This window comes from Chrysemys picta, chromosome 4 (assembly GCF_011386835.1).
Source record: "Chrysemys picta bellii isolate R12L10 chromosome 4, ASM1138683v2, whole genome shotgun sequence".
NCBI classification, from domain to species: Eukaryota; Metazoa; Chordata; order Testudines; family Emydidae; genus Chrysemys; species Chrysemys picta.
Genome location: NC_088794.1, coordinates 67,639,603 through 67,661,534, shown reverse-complemented (window position 1 = coordinate 67,661,534; position 21,932 = coordinate 67,639,603). Strand labels below are relative to the sequence as shown.

General features: G+C 39.5%; 1 protein-coding gene across 1 annotated transcript in view; it reads right to left on the bottom strand.

Annotated features, from left to right (window-relative positions):
• Window positions 1-3,938: 3,938 nt before the first annotated feature.
• CCDC34 (coiled-coil domain containing 34) overlaps window positions 3,939-21,932 on the bottom strand; it is a 29,382-nt gene continuing 11,388 nt past the window's right edge. The window contains exons 4-7 of the mRNA XM_042849546.2: window positions 20,358-20,465; window positions 11,171-11,329; window positions 7,961-8,102; window positions 3,939-4,503 (exon numbers count right to left, since the gene is read on the bottom strand). Of these exons, the coding sequence (XP_042705480.2) occupies window positions 4,289-4,503; window positions 7,961-8,102; window positions 11,171-11,329; window positions 20,358-20,465 (624 nt within the window). The 3' untranslated portion in view covers window positions 3,939-4,288. The remainder of the gene's footprint in view (window positions 4,504-7,960; window positions 8,103-11,170; window positions 11,330-20,357; window positions 20,466-21,932) is intronic.

Sequence of the window (21,932 nt, the reverse complement as noted above, 5' to 3'; positions counted from 1 at the left end):
CCTTGTCTGACTCAAGTGAGAATGATTCTGGTGCATCAGGAACCGGCAGTCCTTCTCCGTGGGGTACTGGGCGTATAGCTGATGGAATGTTTGGATAATGCACAGTCCACTTTTTCTTCTTTGACACACCTTTCCCAATTGGAGGCACCATGCAGAAGTAACAATTGCTGGTATGATCTGTTGGCTCTCTCCAAATCATTGGCACTGCAAAAGGCATAGATTTCCTTTTCCTGTTCAACCACTGGCAAAGATTTGTTGCACAAGTGTTGCAGCATATGTGTGGGGCCCACCTCTCGTCCTGATCTCCAATTTTGCAGCCAAAATAAAGGTGATACGCTTTCTTAACAATAGTGGTTATACTGCGCTTTTGTGATGCAAAAGTCATTTCACCACAAACCTAGCAGAAGTTATCTGCACTGTTCACACAAGTACGAGGCATCTCTGCTCACTTTGGCTAAACAGAAATGTGTCCCTTTGCAAAATCAAACACTGACAAATAAGGGAGCACGACACTGTATGATTTCTAGAGCTGATATAGGGCAATTTGTTCAGCAGAGTGATGTAACTTCGTTATGATTGCATCATCCATGACTTCTAGGAATAACATGATGCAATTCATATCATGTATGACGCAATACCAGCTTCAGATTGCATCATTCATTGTTTTGCCTAAAAAGCAAGTACTGTCCAAACCCAGTCATAGATTTATTCATAGATCCAGTCAAAGATGTATTTTAGTCATTTCTGGTTTAAATTGAGATCCCTTCCCTTTATAACTCACTTATCCTCCACCATTCCCAAGTCAAGGGTCGTATATACTGACCCAATAGCATATCTTGAAAACTAGAGCCAATCAACAATTTTAAGCATCATTTTCGTTCTCAGTGACCCAGAATTAGTAACGTTTGACTACATTTATTTCAGAAGCATTTTGGCTGTAGAGCAGTGTTAGCTACAACGTATGAACTTGCATTTTTCAGTCTGAACAATGAGTCAGAGCATTTCTATTCACATGAATTTTTTTAAAAGCCATATGGACCAAACTGATAGTTGAGCCAAGTTTCAAGCTCATACGAAATCCATAAAAATACAGTTCCACTTACACAACATTCCTTGTATTCAAGCAGGATTAACAGTGCATAACTATACATTCAAAAACTTTGGGGTTTATTTTTTTTTAAAGCACTCAGACTGGTCCTAAATCTGCACCTATTAAAATCAATGGGAGTTTTGGAAACAAAGTTAGGCCAGTGCTGACTCTCAGTACTTTTGAAAAATTCCATCCTTCAGTTAAAACTGGAAAGCAAAACAATCATGACACTACTACATATATTTACCAGTGTTATTGGTTTATTTCTTAATACTTTTCTTGAAGACCCTTGTCTAATTTCATTCTTCATAAGGGGGTTCATTTTGTCTGCTTGAGATTTTTACTTTTTTTATATTTCTTTGTGCATATGAATACATCAAATCATATGAACATAAGACACTACATAAGCACATTTTAACATGGCATATAAAGAAATCAACTGTATATGAAATCATCTGAAACTCAGTTTTACAGAACTCCCATACATTATGCCCAATTCAACCTCTCACACTAGTTTTGCACTAGAGTAACACCATTGACATCTGTGGACTTCCACACTTAAAGTTGGAAAATCAGGCCCAATGTGCTCACAAGCCGGCCAGTTGAAAAATACTAACTTTAGTCCTAGATCTGTATTGATATTATTAATAAAGCTGTTACACAAGGGAAGCAGAATTTTTAAAATCTTAGAGGCATGTTCATTTTTAACCAGGCAGCTAAAAGTGAGTCGGTAAAATAAACTGCTGATTTATCATAAGGAAATATTTCATTTTTACAAAAATTATTGGGAGGCAGGATAGTCTAGTGCAGAGGTTCCTAAACTTTTCTTACTGCGTATCGCCTTCTAGATCTATCACTGATACTTTGTGTGTTCTTCTTAACACTACCTGTCTTTAGCCATCTGTTCATATTTCACCGTTACATACAGATGTAGTTATAGTGTGACATATACAAGCGAAACCCCCACGTAAATTCTGAGATCAGTTAGACTGGACTGTTGGTGGGCAACTGAACCTGCTCTATATGGTGATTGTAGGTGAGGGCTCTAGTCAGCATCTCTGTGTTCTCATTGGTACATCTTGAAGTAAATTAACTACCATATTTTATACAACAGTTTTAAAGCTTTGTCTGAGCAGCCTATTATGAAAATGCAATAAATAATAAATAAAATCCACCATTACACACTTTCTTCCACATACCCCCCCGAGGTACATGAACCACAGTTTGGGAACCCCTGCTTCTAGTGGATAGAGTTCTGGGCTGGGAGTCAGTCTGGTGTCAGACTCTGTCTGACATTAGATAAATCACTTCACCTACTCTGAGCCTTTGTTTCCTTTCCTACCTTTTATCTGGTTTGTCAATTTAGATAATAAACCCTCAAGGCAAGGACAGGCTCATACCATGTGTACAGTGCCTAGCACAAGGGGGCCCCAATCCTCCAGATGCTATGGTAATACAAATAGATGTTTGCAGTGTTGTTGTAGCCATGCTGGTCCCAGAATACTAGAGAGACAAGGTAATATCTTTTATTGGACACAATCTAACCCTCAGTTGCCTACTTTATTTCAAATGACCACCTACAACATGCATTACCCATTATCCTTAATCTGTCCCAACTTGTATTTAGCTCAGACACTCCGATTTCTTTCCCCAGACTTGAAGAAGAGCTCTGTGAAGCTCAAAAGATTGTCCCTTCCACAAACTGGTTCAATAAAAGGTATTGACCCTCACCCACCTTATCTCTCCCATACAAAAAACCCCAACATTTATTGACTAAACTAAAAGTAATTGCACTCTATAGCAATTCATTTTTTAAATTTCAATTTTTGTAAAGAAAAACTTATGTCCATGATTCTATTTAAGTTTCATAGACAAATTAAATGGGTTTTCAGGAAAACTTTCAACAGTTTAAAAAACAAATGAACAAGAAGTAGTTTGTGAAAATTTGTTTTAGACATCATACAAAGAAACAAGTTTACACATGATAAATCATTGACAAACCCTAACAAAATATCTATTTGCTCTAGCAACAGCTTAATGTCCTAAAGCATGCATCTTTCACAAAGCAATCGACCACCACTCTTTAAGGCTATGGCTACACTAAAAAGCTAACAGCGGTGCAGCTGTAAGGCGCAGTGGGGGGGGGGGAGGGGGGCGTTATTCACACCCCTGAGCACAGTAAGTTATACCGATATAAGTAGCAGTGTAAACATAGCCTAAGATGCTGCATTCCCTTATTGTAAGATAATATTTTCTAGATAATGCCAACTGCCAAGTATACTGTATAAACTAATTTCTTTAAAAGGCAAAAAAACCCCAAGACCTCTCAGTCCATTGTAAACTACTAAAACGTGTGTGTTCTCCAAATAAAAGTTTCACGTAAAGCTCTTTCCCTCCATCAGCTAGAAAGAAGCTGAAGTTGACTACTATTCCTACAATTACTATCCACAAAGAATAATTTTATTTTAAAAGAGCAGAATTATTATGTTGGGGTAGCACAATCATTTTATTTTTGGCAATCAACCAAAGATTCTAGGTAAGTATAACTTATATAATACATTTTCTGGTTAACACAACACTGAATTTGTGTAATGGGTCCCATGTTGGTTTTGTAATACTTACTGTTTATTTTGTAAATAAGTACTGGTATATTTCTTACTGGAGCATAAAGTTTTTGAGTCTAGGAAATGAAGTTTCATTCCATTTCCCCGCCCCCATGCCTACCCGCCCCCCCCCAAAAAAAACTCAAAATTTGCTGCACCTGGCATGTTTAAAACAATGAGCATAATAGCCCAACTAACCACCGAAAACACATTAAAAAAAAATCACACCCCTTTGAAGAATCACAAAAACTAATCACTAATGTTTTATTGATATCAAGGAGTGGTTGCAATATAACTGGCTACATATAAAATTTTTAAAAATAAACATAAAGGTCACTTAAGTGACTAAAAAGACTGGTTCACATATTTTTAAAAGATAATTTTCTAAGTGTTAAAATAACTGAGTTAAAAAGTCTTTGGAAAAGATATTCCTTAGCTAACATTAAATGATCACAACTGTTAAAAGCTGATAAAATGTTGTCTTTCAACACTGTATTTTTTAACATTTAAGGAAACACTTAACCAAGAAATAACTTTTGTACTTTAAAACTTAGTTAAATCAAGCTAATAAAAAAAAGTTATTTTGCTTCCTATACTATCTTTGTTTTCTGTGCAATGATCCAATACAAAGATTGTTCTTGGGTTTATGGATTACCATAGCTGAGGACCTATATGACTGACTGGATATAGGTCTCTTATTTTTTTTCACTGTAACATTCTTATCTTCCTTAGGCGGTGGCACATGAATTGGTTTCCAGGGAATAGGGTTACAATAGGCTGGAGCTGGATATGAATTTCCTTTGGAGTATCCTAAAATATTTAGAAAACACACACAATTAGAAAAAAGAAATATTTATACTGAAAACACAATAAAAAATTGAAGTGTACCAGATCATTTTTGGATTAACCTGGGGCATTTCCTGACTAGCAATTCTTTCTTGGGCTAAATTAAATAACTTGATTATAAACAGTATAATTTAGAATAGCTTTAAGATCTTTTATGGGACATGGTATGTAACAGTTTAGAACAATTTATCAGTCTCTACTAATGGCTATAAGTCATCCACCTCTGTATTCACCCAGTAAGTACATCCCCCATTTGTATTTTTAAAGATCAGCAATATAAATATGTCAAATACGGTGTAACAAGAACAATGCTTGTCAAGGCAAACATTAAAGGAGCATGTACACAGTTAGGAAGTTACCATTTGGTATTATTTTCAAACTTAAATTTGTAAGTATTGTTTCCCACAGCCTTGTCTCTGGAATTCACGTTTCTATTCCAATCTTTGCTTAATTGTTACCCTTCTTCAAACAAGGGAAAAAACATTCACTATCTGCAATTAATGATCTATGTGCCAAACCATGAAGCCTAAACCATGACAGCAGGAATGTATTACCCTTGCAATGGCAAGCCACTTTGTCTGTAATGAAATTTCAACACATACTTCACCAGGGTGGTCAAAACAAAGTCTGGAACATGTTCTTTTGTGTGAACTAAACTGGGTATAGAATTATTTTTAATAAATCACTTAGACAAGGGATGGCAGCTGTCAGCAAGTTATGAGGTTCCAACACAAAGCTTGAAAGCAGTATGTATTACCATCTATAATCAGACCTAGCCAAAAGAGCAACTGATTGTGTGTCTGGTGTGAGAGCTGTTTTGTGTTCAGATCTTGGAGATTGGTAGTCTCCCTGTCAAAAAATATTTTAAGTTTTAAATTAATATAATATCAGTGATTTATAATTTAAGGAAAAATGCAAAAAATTAAATAAAAAAAGGAAGTATATATTCAATATCAGTTAAGGCCTCACATTTATAATACAACATGCCCATTTGTAACAGTTTTCCATTTTGTCCTTCCTCCCGCCCCCGCAACCCTACAGAAACTGAAGACAGAGGCCCAGGAAACTCCATGTTGTGATTATAATGGACATTCCTCTTAGACTTCCCTCAGAGCAGGAAGAGAATGAAGAACAGGGCTGTGGAGGAGGACAAGAGCATGGCTCCAAGTCCGGAGATCCATGTGGAAAGGAGGGCTGGCTCTGCATGGTGATGTCCTGCCAGGGTTCTGCCAGGCCTCCTTATAGATTCATAGATTCTAGGACTGGAAGGGACCTTGAGAGGTCATCGAGTCCAGTCCCCTGCCCGCATGGCAGGACCAAATACTGTCTAGACCATCCCTGATGGACATTTATCTAACCTACTCTTACATATCTCCAGAGATGGAGATTCCACATCCTCCCTAGGCAATTTATTCCAGTGTTTAACCACCCTGACAGGTAGGAACCTTTTTCCTAATGTCCAACCTAGACCTCCCTTGCTGCAGTTTAAGCCCATTGCTTCTTGTTCTATCCTTAGAGGCTAAGGTGAACAAGTTTTCTCCCTCCTCCTCATGACACCCTTTTAGATACCTGAAAACTGCTATCATGTCCCCTCTCAGTCTTCTCTTTTCCAAACTAAACAAACCCAATTCTTTCAGCCTTCCTTCATAGGTCATATTCTCAAGACCTTTAATCATTCTTGCTGCTCTTCTCTGGACCCTCTCCAATTTCTCCACATCTTTCTTGAAATGTGGTGCCCAGAACTGGACACAATACTCCAGCTGAGGCATAACCAGAGCAAAGTAGAGCAGAAGAATGACTTCTTGTGTCTTGCTCACAACACACCTGTTAATACATTCCAGACAGGGCCGGCTCCAGGAACCAGCTTGTCAAGCAGGTGCTTGGGGCGGCAGCTCCGGAGAGGGGCGGCACGGTCCAGGTATTCGGCGGCCATTCGGCGGACAGTCCTTCACTCCGCCTGGGAGCGAAGGACCTCCCGCCAAATTGCCGCCGCAGATCACGGCTTTTTTGTTCTGTTTTGTTTTGTTTTGGCTACTTGCGGTGGCCAAAACCCTGGAGCCGGCCCTGATCCCAGAATCATGTTTGCTTTTTTTTTTGCAATCGCATCACGCTGTTGACTCATTTAGCTTGTGGTCCACTATAATCCCTAGATCCCTTTCTGCCGTACTCCTTCCTAGACAGTCTCTTCTCATTCTTTATGTGTGAAACTGATTTTTTCTTCTTAAGTGGAGCCTTTGCATTTGTCTTTGTTAAACTTCATCCTGTTTAACTCAGACCATTTCTCCAATTTGTCCAGATCATTTTGAATTAGGACCCTGTTCTCCAAAGCAGTTGCAATCCCTCCCAGTTTGGTATTATCCGCAAACTTAATAAGCGTACTTTCTCTGCCAATATCTAAGTCGTTAATGAAGATATTGAAGGATCCTTTAGGAGTGATACTCCCACTGGCTCCATTACCTCCACAAAACACCCTTCTCTGAGAAGACCGCATATGCAGTGAGAACATTAAGCTGCTTTTTGCAACATTAACTTTGTGAGTGTGTCCACATAGGACAGGGGTCGGCAGCCTTTCAGAAGTGGTGTGCCGAGTCTTCATTTATTCACTCTAATTTAAGGTTTCACTTGCCAGTAATACATTTTAACATTTTTAGAAGGTCTCTTTCTATAAGTTCATAATATAACACTAAACTATTGTTGTACGTAAAGTAAATAAGGTTTTTTAAATGTTTAAGAAGCTTCACTTAAAATTAAATTAAAATGCAGAGCCCCCCGGACCGGTGGCCAGGACCTGGGCAGAGTGAGTGCCACTGAAAATCAGCTTGCGTGCCGCCTTTGGCACACCTGCCATAGCTTGCCTACTCCTGACATAGGATATTTGCCCAGCAGAGCATGCTGGACTGTGGTGATGCCACTCTACGCCTCATAGTCCATTTAGGGACCATGAAGTGGGCACAAAGGGGTACCATCAGGAAGGTTCTCTCAATAATAAGCCTCAAACTTTCCATTTCTGATTTTCATCCCATTATCCCTAATTATACCTGTGTCCCACCCTCTTCTCCTTTCTTCGTCTCTCACGACATCACTGAATTTCACTGTCCAAAGTGGATGAAAATGCAGAGTAAAAAAACCAAAAATTAAAATAAAAAATTAAAAACCACCCACAAGATGCTTGTTGCTTAATAATACTGAATGGGTATAAAATACATATTTCAATACAGCCCTTATAGTGCGAAAAGGTATTATATTTGCAGTATATCTGTAACATACTGTATCTGTTATCTACTCACTAAGGTGACAAATTAGATTCAGGCTGAGAATGTCAAATTAAATTTAAATAAACTGGAAAAAAGACATCATGAAGCCTGAGATTGCCACAATATTTAAATAGACATCATAGTATGTGTCTAGTATAAGTACAAACCTGGAAGTTTCCCATTGGTATAGCCATAACCGTGTAAAACTGGGCGGGGCTTATTTCTGGCATTCTGTAGCCACTCTCTAAAGATCTTCTCTGATTTCTCTTTTTTCTCCTGTAATTCAGCTACCCTTTTTTGTTCCTTTTCCTAAAAAGTGAAGAAAAATAAAATGTCCAGAGACAGAATTCTGTACAAAATATGCAAAAGTTCTTATCTACTACTACAAGTCATTTCCCTACAACCAAACTTCTATCCTAATGTTCAGCAGCTACTTGTAACAGATCACTTCAGTTTTATAAAGTTTCGAGTTTTTAGGCTAATGAAGTTATGTGTATTTTGTCATGATTTGCAACAGCATCAGTGTTTGCTACTTAGCCACATTCAGGATAAAATTATCGTTGTTGTGTAGAAAGATATCTATTGTGTATTCATTTGCCATAGCACAGTCAACAAGCAAGTACCCTAAGGTTCAGAGACTGAAAAAAATGATCATTTCCCAAATGATATGGCCAATGTTAAGTAGCTTTTGTGCAAGTGAAACCTATGGAACATGTCTACTATATGACTGTTGTCCAAAAATAAACTTGATCATTGAATGAATATGCACATTCACACAAACACTATTATTTCTATACAGCTGCTAATAAATCATTGTCCCATAGATATCATTTGGGGTGGGCAAGTGCAAAGGGGGAAAATATGCCATCCAGCAAGGCTCATTGTGGTAGAAAGACTAATTTGCTCCATCCTTTAGCTGCATAAAATAATTTAACATGAGACCTAGGCCTTGTACGCCCATCCAATTAGAAGTCTCTGATATTTAAAATGATTTAGTATCAAATTACTATTCAGTCTGGATTCACCAATGACCAAGATACAACAGTAAACATAGCAGTACTGCAAATGGATTACCTATATTTGTCCACCACAAAGACAATGAGTAAGTCTTTACTCTAATACTTTAAAGAATGGAAACATTTACCACCAAGTGATCCAGGGTGAGAGCCTTACCTTCCTTCAACTCCTTTACACTGGGTAGAAGGGTTGAGCAGCGTAAAGAGATCTGAAAAGCCCATAAGCAGCTGGGGGAGGATTCCCCCCAACACAGGTGTTGTAGAAGCCATAAACTACCATATATACTCATTCATAAGCTGAATACTTTTGGTAAAAAAGTGACGCATCAAAGAGCGGGGATCGGCCTATAAACGGGTCTACACCAAAATTTAATGATTTTCAACTCTATGGAATCATTGAATAGAATATCTAATACGTTGTCATTTTGTTTACCTGGAGCGTCTGCAGACGTGGAGCCCCTCAGCTCCCTGTAGCCGCAGTTCGCTGTTCCCAACCAATGGGAACTGTGGGAAGCCACTTCCCGCAGCTCCCATTGGTTGGGAACAGCCAACCGTAGCCACAGGGAACTGAGGGGCTCCATGCCTGCAGATGCTCCAGGTAAACAAATGGCCCGACCCACCAGTGGCTTACCCTGATGGCCGGAAGCCAAAGTTTGCCAACCCCTGAAATATAGGGTCGGCCTATAAAAGGGTCATACAGTTTTTGCTATTTTTACCTAACCATCTTGGGGGGGTGGGGGGGGGGTCAGCTTATAAACGAACGGGCTAATGAACGAGTATATACGGTACCTTCTCAGGACCTTCTACAAACCCTAGTGTAGGGGGGCACAACTCACAGCACCACAGATATTCTGGATAGTACTGTAGCCAAGAGAGGCTCCCAAACTTAGATCAGCCCCCAGCAATATTTAAATTACTCCAAGGTCCTCTCTAATACCTGGAGAAGTCCAGGATTAGGAGGGTGCAAAGATGGCTTCCTACAAGTTCTGTGCTGTGCTGTGCTTCTGTGCTAAGCCGCTAAGAATCTCACCCACAGCTTCATAGGTTGCTGCCATAAATAGGTCTAGAAGAAATTGCTTGGAAGGTAGAGAGTTTACAAATTTGTTATAATAAAAAACCCATTAAATCAAGTGCCTTTTGTTTAAGTATAAATTAAATTTTTATAAACAAATTATTTTTCTCCTTTTTGCTATCAGCTCTCAGTTTTCTCAAGTATCTCTGATGTCAATCCTGCAAATCACTAAAAGATTAACGGGAATATTCCAAGTTTTCAGAAGTATTTGGCTCTGAAATAGTTGTAAAAATCTCCCCGCAAAAATACAAAGCATATCAGTGGATCAGACTAGATAGCTACACCTCTACCCTGATATAACGCTGTCTTTGGGAGCCAAAAAAAATCTTACCACGTTATAGGTGAAACCGTGTTATACTGAACTTGCTTTGATCTGCCAGAGCGTGCAGTCCCGCCCCACCGGAGCGCTGCTTTACCGCGTTATATCAGAATTCGCGTTCTGTCAGGTCGCGTTATATCGGGGTAGAGGTGTATTTGCTGGTACTTGCAGTCTGCAGCTTTGCACCTGATTAAAAATGACTCAAGGAGACAGTTCTCCCTGAAAGCATAGGGTGCCATCACCTTCCTTGAAGGCAGCTGGACTTCATTCCTTCTGGGAACAACTGGAGATAGTGGCCGTTTCAAAAAAAGGACCTTTTTTTGTTTGTTTTGTTGTTGTTTTTAAATAAAGATAGTGACAGCTCAGTTGCATTGCTCCCAGTGAGAACAATAGGCGATTGCAGACATTTTGAAAGAGGGCATTTCTTTGTGGAATTTTCTGTAGAAGAACATTTATCAGGCCCTGCTGAAGGAGAATTTTTCAGTTACAAAGAGTGGCAAGAAAATGACCATTTATCCTTAAAAAAAGTCTTGAAACTTAGCCCATGCACAAGATTTCAATGAGTTTTAATTATGTGGGAAGTTGGATGGGGCTGCATTATTAAGATCATTCAGGTCATAAAAAGTGATCTGACACAGGGTATAAAGTTTCTTAAAAGTAACCAATTTTTTAAATTTAAGTCACCTAATTAACAGCTTTATTTATAAATTCTCAGAAAATTCATTTAGTACCCAAGACTAAGTGCTGTAATGTATTCAAGTAGTTAAAATTCCTGCTTTAAACTGAAACTCATCTCAGTCTTAAGTATGGAACCACAAGGAGGGCTTCCATAGTGTGTATGCATATATACATACATATATGCATACACACAAAAGTTTATACTGATGTTAATTTAATCAAAACAAGGCCACTTCACGTACAACAGGCTGGGCCTGACAAGCTGATATCAAAGAAGATGAATGATTTCTACCTCCTCTTTCTTCTTCTTCTCAGACTCTTCAGCTCTTTTCTTCTTTAGCCATTCTTTATACTTTCCTTTAGCTTTTTCTTGCAATTGGATTCTCTCTAGATCTCTCGCTGCTTTTTCTGCCATTTTTTTGATGAGCTTTCGTTCCTTTTCCTTTCTTTCCTACACGAAACAGGTCAAATAAACAGTCTTTTCAGTATTTTCAAAAGGTCATTATTGGCTCCTTAGCTAACCACTTTTCATTATAGTAACTGTGTAAGAATTAACTCCAAGCAGAATTGGTACAAGCTGGAGAAATCACTGTTGCAACAGTTTAGAATTTTGAGAAAAGCAGCTGGACATCACCGTTTGGAGATAAAATAGTGTGAAAGCATAAGGTTGGCATAAAATACAAGTGAAATCCAACTTCAACACTCTCTGTAATATTTTATGTTTACCATAAAAGAAAACCAAACAAATAAGACACACAAATTCCAAACATAACATTACATTGGGAAACAAAGAATGGCACAATTCTTTAAAACTGTATAATAGTTATTAATGAAGTAGCAACTTTATCAGTGAATCTCCTAGACCCAAATCTATGATTTTGGGTGGAACCCAGGTTAAACTTTACCATTTTGGCTGGGAGCCACAGAGATTTGTGGTTTGTTTGAACCTGAAATGCCAACAGTGTGAACTGATGTGGAAATCTAATTTCTTTTTTTAAAACATGACTCTAAGGAGAACCAGATTGATATTTCATGAAACTACATGATTTTTCATATGCAAAATTTTCTTGTGAACCAGATTGACAATTGATAAGAAATCTACATTCCTTCTAAGGGATCATGTTTTTGGTTTTTGTTTTTGAGAGAGGGAGGGGGGGGGGGGGGCATTCTTTGGTCTGTAAACTGAAGATCAGATTGATCAATGTTAAAAGTATCCATGTATGAAACAAGTGAAGGGAAATGGGTGATAAAGAAATAATTAGGAAACTACTTGCTAAAGAGGCCATGAGCCATGGTACAAAGATTTAACAGGTTCCCCCATTGAAAATGAATGCCAAGTGCCACAAAGAAGTACCAGCCTCCAAACTCTTCAGTGGCTGACTTCATGCAATCAGTTTTACACATGAAGCACTAGCCCCAAGGATAGGCCATCTACTTTCCCCATCTTATTGCCATAAACATTGACTCTCACTCATCCCAGAAGAGTACTGCGCAAGATGGCATGAAATTAACTAACGAAAGCGTATCAATTACTGAAAGCTTTATGTTGCATAAGTATCTGATTAAACACCTGATTAAAAGTGTACTGCTGTGAGTCAATATGCATCAACAAAGTCTAGCTCCAATGTATTTAAATGTAAATGTAAAGTTTCTAAGTTAAATACACAGTATGACGGGAAACAGAGGGAATATATAACTTGTTTATGCTTGGTGTTGCTAGATTCTTGTCACAGTTCCCTTTGATTCAGGTTCATGAACAGATTGTGTCTGTTCAAACTGCTGGGGGGAGAGAAGATATTTGGTGTGGATGTCAGATTCAGAAAATCCCAGGGGAGAAGGTGTATTTCTTAAATCCCTTCCTCTGCTCCCGGATGAGCACTACCATAACAGAGTCCCCATAAAACCTAGCATCACACACACCTTAAACCCCCCTCCACCCAAAAATGATGAATATCAAAAACTACCTAAAAAGTATCGTAACACTAAAAATGAACACCATTAGAAATTAATTAAAATCTATCTACAGAGATCTAGAGATAAAGTCTGACCAATTCAGACCTGAGTACCGCCTACAGTTATTACACTGTCTATGGAAGTAAGAAAGGATCTGAAGTGGTTAGGGCTGCACCTCACTTATGTAACAATAATGACTGGAAAGTTCAGTGTTACAAACATGAATAATGCTGCCCCCAAAAAGAGACTGCTTTGTAAATGTTCCAGAAACACACCACTGAGCCTAGTGGGACTATACAGAGGCCATCTCAAAGAAGTTAAAAACTATTTAAAATATCACTTCTGATGTTGTCAGTAGCTAATTGCTAAGCTTTTAGCTTTAGTAAATCCCACAATGCTCTGCCCTATACATGATATCATCTTATCATTCTCTCTAAGTGGCTGCACAAGGGGGCTCAAGTATAGAGTGATGCTGATACTGCTCCTGAGACAATCTGACTGAAAGACTGTCTTGCTGAAGGACAGAGCAAGATCGACTCCAAGATATCCTGCTATAAAAAAATTTACGGAAATAGGAGAAAATTGAAAATGAGCAAGAAGAAAAATGTAAATCCTGCAGTTTTAGCATCTCTGCCATTTTTGCATTATTCCATAATATTTTGCTAATTCTAGGCTGTTATATTTGATTAGTTTCTTTTTCTTGTGTAAAGATCCAGTCAATGACTAACACGGACACCTCCTTCACCCCAATACAGTGAGAACTTCAAAGCTTAAATGGGACCATTTAAATACTATTATTTCCTACCTCTATTTAAAAAGAAGAGCAAGAAATTAAATCTCTCAAACACACAAAATCCCACCCTATGTAACTGCACCATTATAGCTGATTAGTAGAAAATTACAAGTCAGAAAATGCAAAAAAGAGTTAAGGTATTACCAGCAATGTTAACTCAGCTGTTTTGCTGATTCATAATGTTTTCTATTCAGAGCTTTTTGATAATATAATCCATTACTCCATCATAAAATATTCAAGATACAATCAAAATTAATGTTGCTGTTAGAACCTGAATTTACATTTTCTGATTTTGTTTAATTTCTTTCACTATAAAAATCTCTGGTGTTAAGGGACAATGTATTGCTTGGTCTTTCGGGTGAGATGTAAAAGTGCTGTAGCTTAATGTTGCATTAATGTGGATTCTTGCATTTGAGAATACATAAATTACAGTTTTAAAATTTCTATATTGATAAAAATATTTACATCTCATGTTAAGTGCTACATTTATGATTTGCAAAGTAATAACAGTACTTATTCTATTTGGGTACAGTCAAACATTCAATATTTGGAAGTTCAGTTATTCTTAAGTAGTTGTATTAAAAGATAAAAATACCTTAGATTCTCTATACCTACCATCACTTAAAATGGTGGTATAACTGAAATTAAGGGCAAGTCAACACTACAAAATTTAGTTGACTTAAGTTACATCGATGTACACCCCCGGCAGTAATTGAATGGTTTTATGGATCCACACTATGCTCCTTTGTCGGCGGTGTGCATCCTCACCAGGAGTGCTTGCACCAATTTAACTGCCAGTGTGGGGCAGTTTCTAAAAGGCAGCAATAATCAATGTAAACAATACAGTGTCTACACTGACACTGCAGTGACCTAACTGCATCGAGTTAGGCACTACGCCTCTCGTAAGGTGGAGTTATTAAGTCCCTCTAGGGGGCAAGTTACATTGGTGGGAGCTACATTTTAGTGTAGGCGCTTACAGAGTTAGGTCAACATAAGCTGCCTTTTGTCACCTTAACTCTGTAGCGTAGACCAGGCCTAAGAGTCATAGAGTTTAGATTAGTGAATAAAGGTGTGTTTAATGGGATTGGAAGATAAAGTACAGCTTTTCTTACCAAAGAGAAGATAAGAGGGTAGAAACACATTGTCAAAGAGAATTTTTTTAAATATTTAAACCAAAAGCTTGTGTGTCAGTCTTTCAATAATCCTTCCATCTCATTTTATTTAGCATTTATTCATGAGCTTCTCACTATGTTATGAGATGCTTCTAATTAATCAAACTGTCACACCAGTTTAGCTATACCTGTGTTTAATGATACACCTCATTATTCAGTATCAGATATTCCAGTTTGACAGTAACCAGGCTACATTCAGGGAATTTAGCCCATTTAGGTTCCTAACGTGCAATCAGTTTCCTAACTGAAGGCAATGTAAACTGAAGAGGCTCAGCACCTCGGGATCATATCCTTCAAGTAGGTAGTGAAAAACCAACATGCCACTATTATAATTCTGGCAAGGCAAAGGAAAGTAACTCACATACAGCTAGAGTTTTCCAACTGCAGTGCTCCTAAAGATAAATGCCCTTGACAAGTGTGCAAGCCTTGGATCCAAAAATTATCTAGAACTACTGAGGCTGTGCACGTTCTTAAAAAGAGGTCTGAATGTCTGGCATGAGACTATATAAAGGTCTGCAGTCCAAACCATTCTCAATCTCTTTCCGTTTTTGAAGTACCACTAAGGACTCAGAAGAAGCAGGGAAGAACGACTGGCAGAGGCACTATACTTAGAACGCTATTTGTAGCCAGATAACTCTTTTGCCTTTGCAGATTCCCACTCTTAGATGGCCCTTCTACAAGGTTGCTACTATTGGCCCAAATAATTACAAATAAAAGGTTTCTCTGCCAAAACAAGCATCTGAATTAACTAATTCAAGAGTAGTGTGGGTAAAAATGTGACAAACTTCATGTGACAGCTTACATATTTCACAGAGAAATGGTTGAAGTCAGTTTCTGTGACAAGCACAATATGATAGGCCAGGGGTCGGCAACCTTTCAGAAGTGGTGTGCCAAGTCTTCATTTATTCACTCTAATTTAAGGTTTCGCGTGCCAGTAATACACATTAAAATGCCCCCATGCGCCCCTCGGCTCCTCCCTCACCTAGGGTTACCATATTTCAACAATCAAAAGAGAGGACGGGGGGGGGGGAGGGGAGGAGGGGAGCCCTGCCCCCATCCACTCCCTCCCATTTCCCACCCCGACTGCGCTCCTCAGAACTCCCAACCCTCCTTCTTGTCCCCTGACTGCCCCCTCCTGGGACCCCTGCCCCTAGCTGCCCCCCAGAACTCCACCTCCTACCTAAGCCTCCTGTTCCTTTTCCCCTGACTGCCCCTCTTGAGACCCCCCCCCACCCTAACTGCCCCCCAGGACCCTACCCATACCTGTCCCTTGACTGCCCCGACCCTTATCCACACCCCCACCCCCAGACAGACCCCCAGGACTCCCCATGCCCCATCCAACCACTCCCCGCCCCTGACAGGACGCCCAGACTCCCGAGCCTTCCAACCCTCCCCCTGCTCCCTGACTGCCCCCCAGGACTCCCCTTACCATGCCCATGCCGGTCAGACGCTGGCTCCATGTGGAGGCAAAACACGCTGCCGGGCTGCTGCGCGCACAGCCCCTCCCCCACAGAGTGCTGAGGCAGTGGGAGGGGGGGAGCTCTGGGAGGGGCAGCAGCGGCTCACGCTTCCGGGAGCTGCAGAACCCAAGCGGGGTGAGAGGGGCGCGGGGGTGGGGGGGGGGGAGAGGCGCGCCTGCCCAAGCTGCAGTCCGGTGGCCCCCCGGGGGCTCCTGCAGCAGATGCATGCCGGGTGGCAGTCCCCGTGTGCCCCCCGGCTCCCCCGCGCCGTGCTCAGGCTCTGCGGCTCCCAGGAATGTGAGCCGCCGCCGCCCCTCCCACAACAGGCTCAGGGCCCCACACCCCGGCAGCTCACACTCTCGGGAGCTGCAGAACCCGAGCGCAGTGAGGGGGTAGCCAGGGGGTGCGCCTACCACTGTTCACTCAGCTGGCAGCGGGCTGAGCAGGGCCGGCAGCCGGGACCCTGCTGGCAGCCGCATGCCAGGCAAAAATCGGCTCGCATGCCGCCTTTGGCATGCGTACCGTAGGTTGCCGACCCCTGTGATAGGCTCTAAGGTGCTAATTCATGCTTGGTCATAGCAGAATTGATCTGAGAATCTAATCCTTCTGTACAATTTCTGAACATAGTTTTCTTCTCTTGGGCTTATTTATAATAAAATATTATAAAAAGATGGTCAGCTATGAATGAGAACTTACTCACTACTTCTTTGTTGATGCACATGAACTCCCAAACACAAGCTGGTACTCACATATCTGTTGACAGAAGCAGCGGCAACCCTATATGCAGGGTGTCCCTCCCATAACTGTTAATTAATCAAGTCTATGCCTGGTAAGTCACATACGCAAGATGCCATCTTCTATGCAAGTCACAAAGAACAGAGTCTCTGCATTTATGGAGTGCTTTTCATCTTCAACAAACAAATCACTAAAGTGGGCTCATTAATCCTCCCAATAGTCCTGACAGGTAGAACAACAATGGAAGTAAACAGTGTAAATAGTTGTTAGATCACTAGAAGCTGTTTAAAGAATCTAAAAGTTGGATGTTGGACAGTGACTTCTTTATACATTATATCTACTGTTACAATTTAAGTGAGGGTTGATTTAAGAACAGTGGCATAAACTTTAATGAAAAAAGCTGACAGAATTATTATAGCAATGAAGCAATTTAGGAGCCAATACAATTTACACATACACTTTATATAAGTTTACTGTATCCTTGCTTGAAACTAAATTGAGTCCTAAATTCACTTCATAAAACATGCCTTACTTCTGCAAGTTTTAATAATTTCCTTATAAGGACGGTGCAATACGTTATGCACAAACAGTGGTCTGAGCTACATTGGTTTCAAGCCAAAATAAATTATTCACTATGCCAGCGAACTTTGCCCCTTTAAAAGTTGTTAGAATTATCAGGAAGAAAAAAGATAGATTTATATCCTTTAAGATTAAGGAAAAACTTAAAAAAAAAAAAAAAAAGGGAATTTAAGACCCATGAAAAGTGCCAGATTCAAGTTCTCTATTTACAAAAACAAATTAGGTAAAACACAAATAACTGTACAGCAAGGCAAGTTTCCCCACAAATCAACTCTGACCAGGAGAGATAAGACAGTAGTTTGTTTTCCACACCCAGTCAAGTCTTAGGCCTCTCTAATCAGATGGCAAACAAGAATGTCTTTAAAAAAATGCACATGTCCACTAAGTACTGTCTCTGGAGAGCACCATGTGAGACTGGGGGTTATATACAGTACTGGACTGGAAAGACAAATGCATACCTAATATAAACCAGAAAGAGATTATAGCAAAAAGTGGTAATTACCTGCATCACATTTAATGGCTCTGTTAACCTATTTCCAATTCCTGTGCCGTTCAGTTCCCCCTAAAGTGAAGGCTATTTTAACACTGAAATGGCTTGTTGAGTGTGTACAATCATAACTAATCTGCTTATAAATTATACATGGAAATCCACAATATATCTTATGGTATTTTTATACATAAATCTGAAAGTATAACAAAGAGGAAAAGTGTGCCTGTTACACACCCACACCCACCACGCTAGTCTCCATTTCAATCACGTTTCCACTGGATTCAAAATAGTATTCTGTTTTGTTTTTTTTGGGTTTTTTTAGGCTAGTGTGTTTTGATCGGTGTTCTTTTGACTTTGTAAGCAGTTGAGACACACTGCAGCTTAACCAACACAGGTTAAATAGATAATCTGTCTGCCCACAAATGACTCAATACTAACTTGACAGAAAAACAAGTCTCCATTTTAGCTTGATGGAGAGTTTGAGACTCACCCACTGGCCAAGCCCCAGAGGGGGTCTCAAAGCCCAGGCTCCAGCAATTTTATAGCCCAGCAAGCCCAAGTCACCTGACCCACGCCAGCCATGGCCATGTCTTTTATCAGTGTCCTAAGAGTACTGTATACTAAGCATTTGTTCCTACTGAACTACAAAATTTCATGTCAATATAAATATCTTTCACAACTGAACATAGTGCTTTTTGACAGCTCAGTGCCATAAAACGTTATTTTTAAACCCACTAACTACCTCTAAAAATTGCAAATTATGTTTACACAGAAGCATGCCAACTGGTGAAGGTAACTTTATTTATTTTCCTATGGTAATTTAAACAAGATGACTAAGAAGGTATAGAAGTCTCCATTGAGTAAGGTATTATATCCTTTTAAAACAGAAAATAAAACCCTCACTGCCAGCTAGCAAAAGTCTCCAAATTTCACCTCCTAGCCATTTCACCAAAGTGCTACATTTCACAACTGGTACATCATAACGGATATTAAAATATATATGTACTGTATATTAAAATGCAAGAAAAAAACAGAACTGTGGTTCTTTGAGATGTGTTGTACTCATGTATTCCACTTCTGGAGTGTACGTTCTCCCTGTGTCCGAGATCAGAATCTTTTGTCCAGCAGTGTCCATTGGGGCCACGCATATGCCACGTATTGAGCGCTTAAAGAGGGGGACCAGGCCCAACTAGTTCCTTCACCAATACAGAATCCAGATGTTCTAGGATTCCATGGTAGCAGGAAAGGAGGACAGGTATTGTATGTTGACAACACATCTCAGAGAGCCACAGTTACTGTAAGGTAAGTAAGTTTTCTTCTAATCATTCTCAACATGCATTCCACTTCTGGTGACTCACAAGCACTAAGCAGATGTGAAGTTGGTGGGTGTTTGAAGTCTATTTAAAAGATTTCAGAACAGAGGCATCAGACTTCAGTGCCTCACAAAGATATATTCCAAGCCCCACACAGAGCTTTCTCATGTATGCCACAGAAGCTACCTGAGCCCCAGTGGAGTAAGCCCTAATCTGTGCTGGGGAATCTAAACTGGCCTGCTCATAACAGATCTTGATGCAGTTAGACAGCAACTTAGTCTCTGGGTTGAAACAATCTGACACTTTAACCTGTCTGTAAATGCCACAATCTTGAAAAGTCTCTGAATGGCTTGGTTCTACGTAGAAAGGACATCTAGAGAACATAGTCTAGCCTCTCGGTAGGAAAAAAGAATGACAAATGATTTATCTGATTAAAATTGGTAAATATCTGGGAGGGGGCTTAAGGGTGACTTTATATCCTTAGGTAATATGGCCACAAGTGCTCATATTTCCCCTCTTCTCCAGGATCATGTGATTGCCACCAAAAAAGCCATTTTCTTATCTAAATCTTTCTTGGCTCTGCTCTACTAGCTGCACCATATATTGCATATAATTTACGCATATGCTCTCCCCAAAGTTCTTTGGTAATAGGGTCCTAAGAAGCACTCAGCAAGTGAGAGACTGCACCGAAGAACAGAACGCAGGGCACACTTAACAGGGTAATGTGCCAGAACAGTCAAGCTAGTCATTAGTCTTCTGAGTTTTCAAATACAATTTCCCTTATCAATTATAGCAAAAAAGTGAGGCACAGAACATTTTGGGATACAGTCTTGAACTTCAGGGGGTGTGGCTTTTTTACGTTTCCTATTAAAATGTGTGCTTACTTAGAAAAAGAAATATGGATGCTTGAAGAGTCTGAGTAAAAAGGACAGATTTAATTAAATAACTGGATATTTGAGTATTTTGAATTAATGCATTATTTACCTCTTCATTCTTTTTCAGCACCCATTCCTTGTGTTTCTCTTCAGCAATCTTTTTTTTCCTTTCAAGTTCCTGCTTTTCTTTTCTTCTCTCCACTTGTAAATTCATTTCCTAATTAAAACAAATTTGCATACATAAGGTATTTTCAAATATAAGCCAAAGTAATTTGAAATGCATAAAGTTCAGATTTAACAAAATCATTAAGCTGCAATGTTTCCCAGCATTGGCTTATGATAAAGAATCTCAGTTCCTTTTACACAATATATATATTGAAAGTGACAAGCAATTCTTTAAAAAAAATAATAATAATAATAATAATCATTTCTTAAGGAGATACAGAAAATAGTTTTTCAGAAGTGCACATTACTGATTGACAATAAGACACTAGATGCTTAGCTTAAGCTGCCACTGCTAAGCACCACTTTCTGAAATCAATTCTTTCATATGTATGCCTTGGCACCATTGAAAGTCACTGGTACCAGTTCAAGACTTCTAGTGATTTTTTTCCCCCAGTAGAAACTGCTTCAAATTTCTTGCAGTAACAAAGGCTGTCAAATATATCATTTCTATATGACCAATTCCATGATGTTTACAGAAGATATAGGGCCAATATAAATCTGCACAAAAATGCATCAGCACTGGATGTCCTAAAACAAACAGGGTGCTGGTTGATGATAACATTTTAAACATAATTTCAGTTACAGCTGTTCTGAGCAGAATTAGGTGGGCTAGAATTTAAAACAGCAGTGACAGCAATTTACACTAGTACAGGGGTCAGCAACCTTTCAGAAGTGGTGTGCCGAGTCTTCATTTATTCACTCTAATTTAAGGTTTCGTGTGCCAGTAATATATTTTAACATTTTTAGAAGGTCTCTTTCTATAAGTCTATAATATATAACTAAACTATTGTTGTATGTAAAGTAAATAAGGTTTTTTAAATGTTTAAGAAGCTTCATTTAAAATTAAATTAAAATGCAGAGTCCCCCCGGACCGGTGGCCAGGACCCGGGCAGTGTGAGTGCCACTGAAAATCAGCTTGCGTGCCGCAGGTTGCCTACCCCTGCACTAGTACTTTCAATGCTGATAATGTTGGTGGAGTTAAATATAGTAGGAAATTCATGAAAGTTTTCCATAGTTCAGAGAGGGCTAGAAGTCAGGGAGGAGGAAGAGTAAGCAAAGAGGGAAAAATCCTTGAGGAATATTTCAGTTTCTATGGGCTGAAAAAGTTTCCATTAATTTAGAGTCAAAGAGCAAAATGAACTTTGCTATCTCAGCTTATTTACCTGCCTCTTCACGCGTTGTGGCAGGACTTTGCTACATAAAAGGAACATACATGATAAACCTAACTGCAAAAACCTAACTCAAGGCCATTCAGAGGTAGATGGCATGTCACTACTACATATACTACAATACCCACCTGCTGAAGTGAAAACACAGATTGACAGAGCCAGAAGAGTACCCAGAAGTCACCTACAAGACAGGCCCAACAAAGAAAATAACAGAATGCCACTAGCCATTACCTTCAGTCCCCAACTAAAACCTCTCCAGTGCATCATCAAAGATCTATAACCTATCCTGA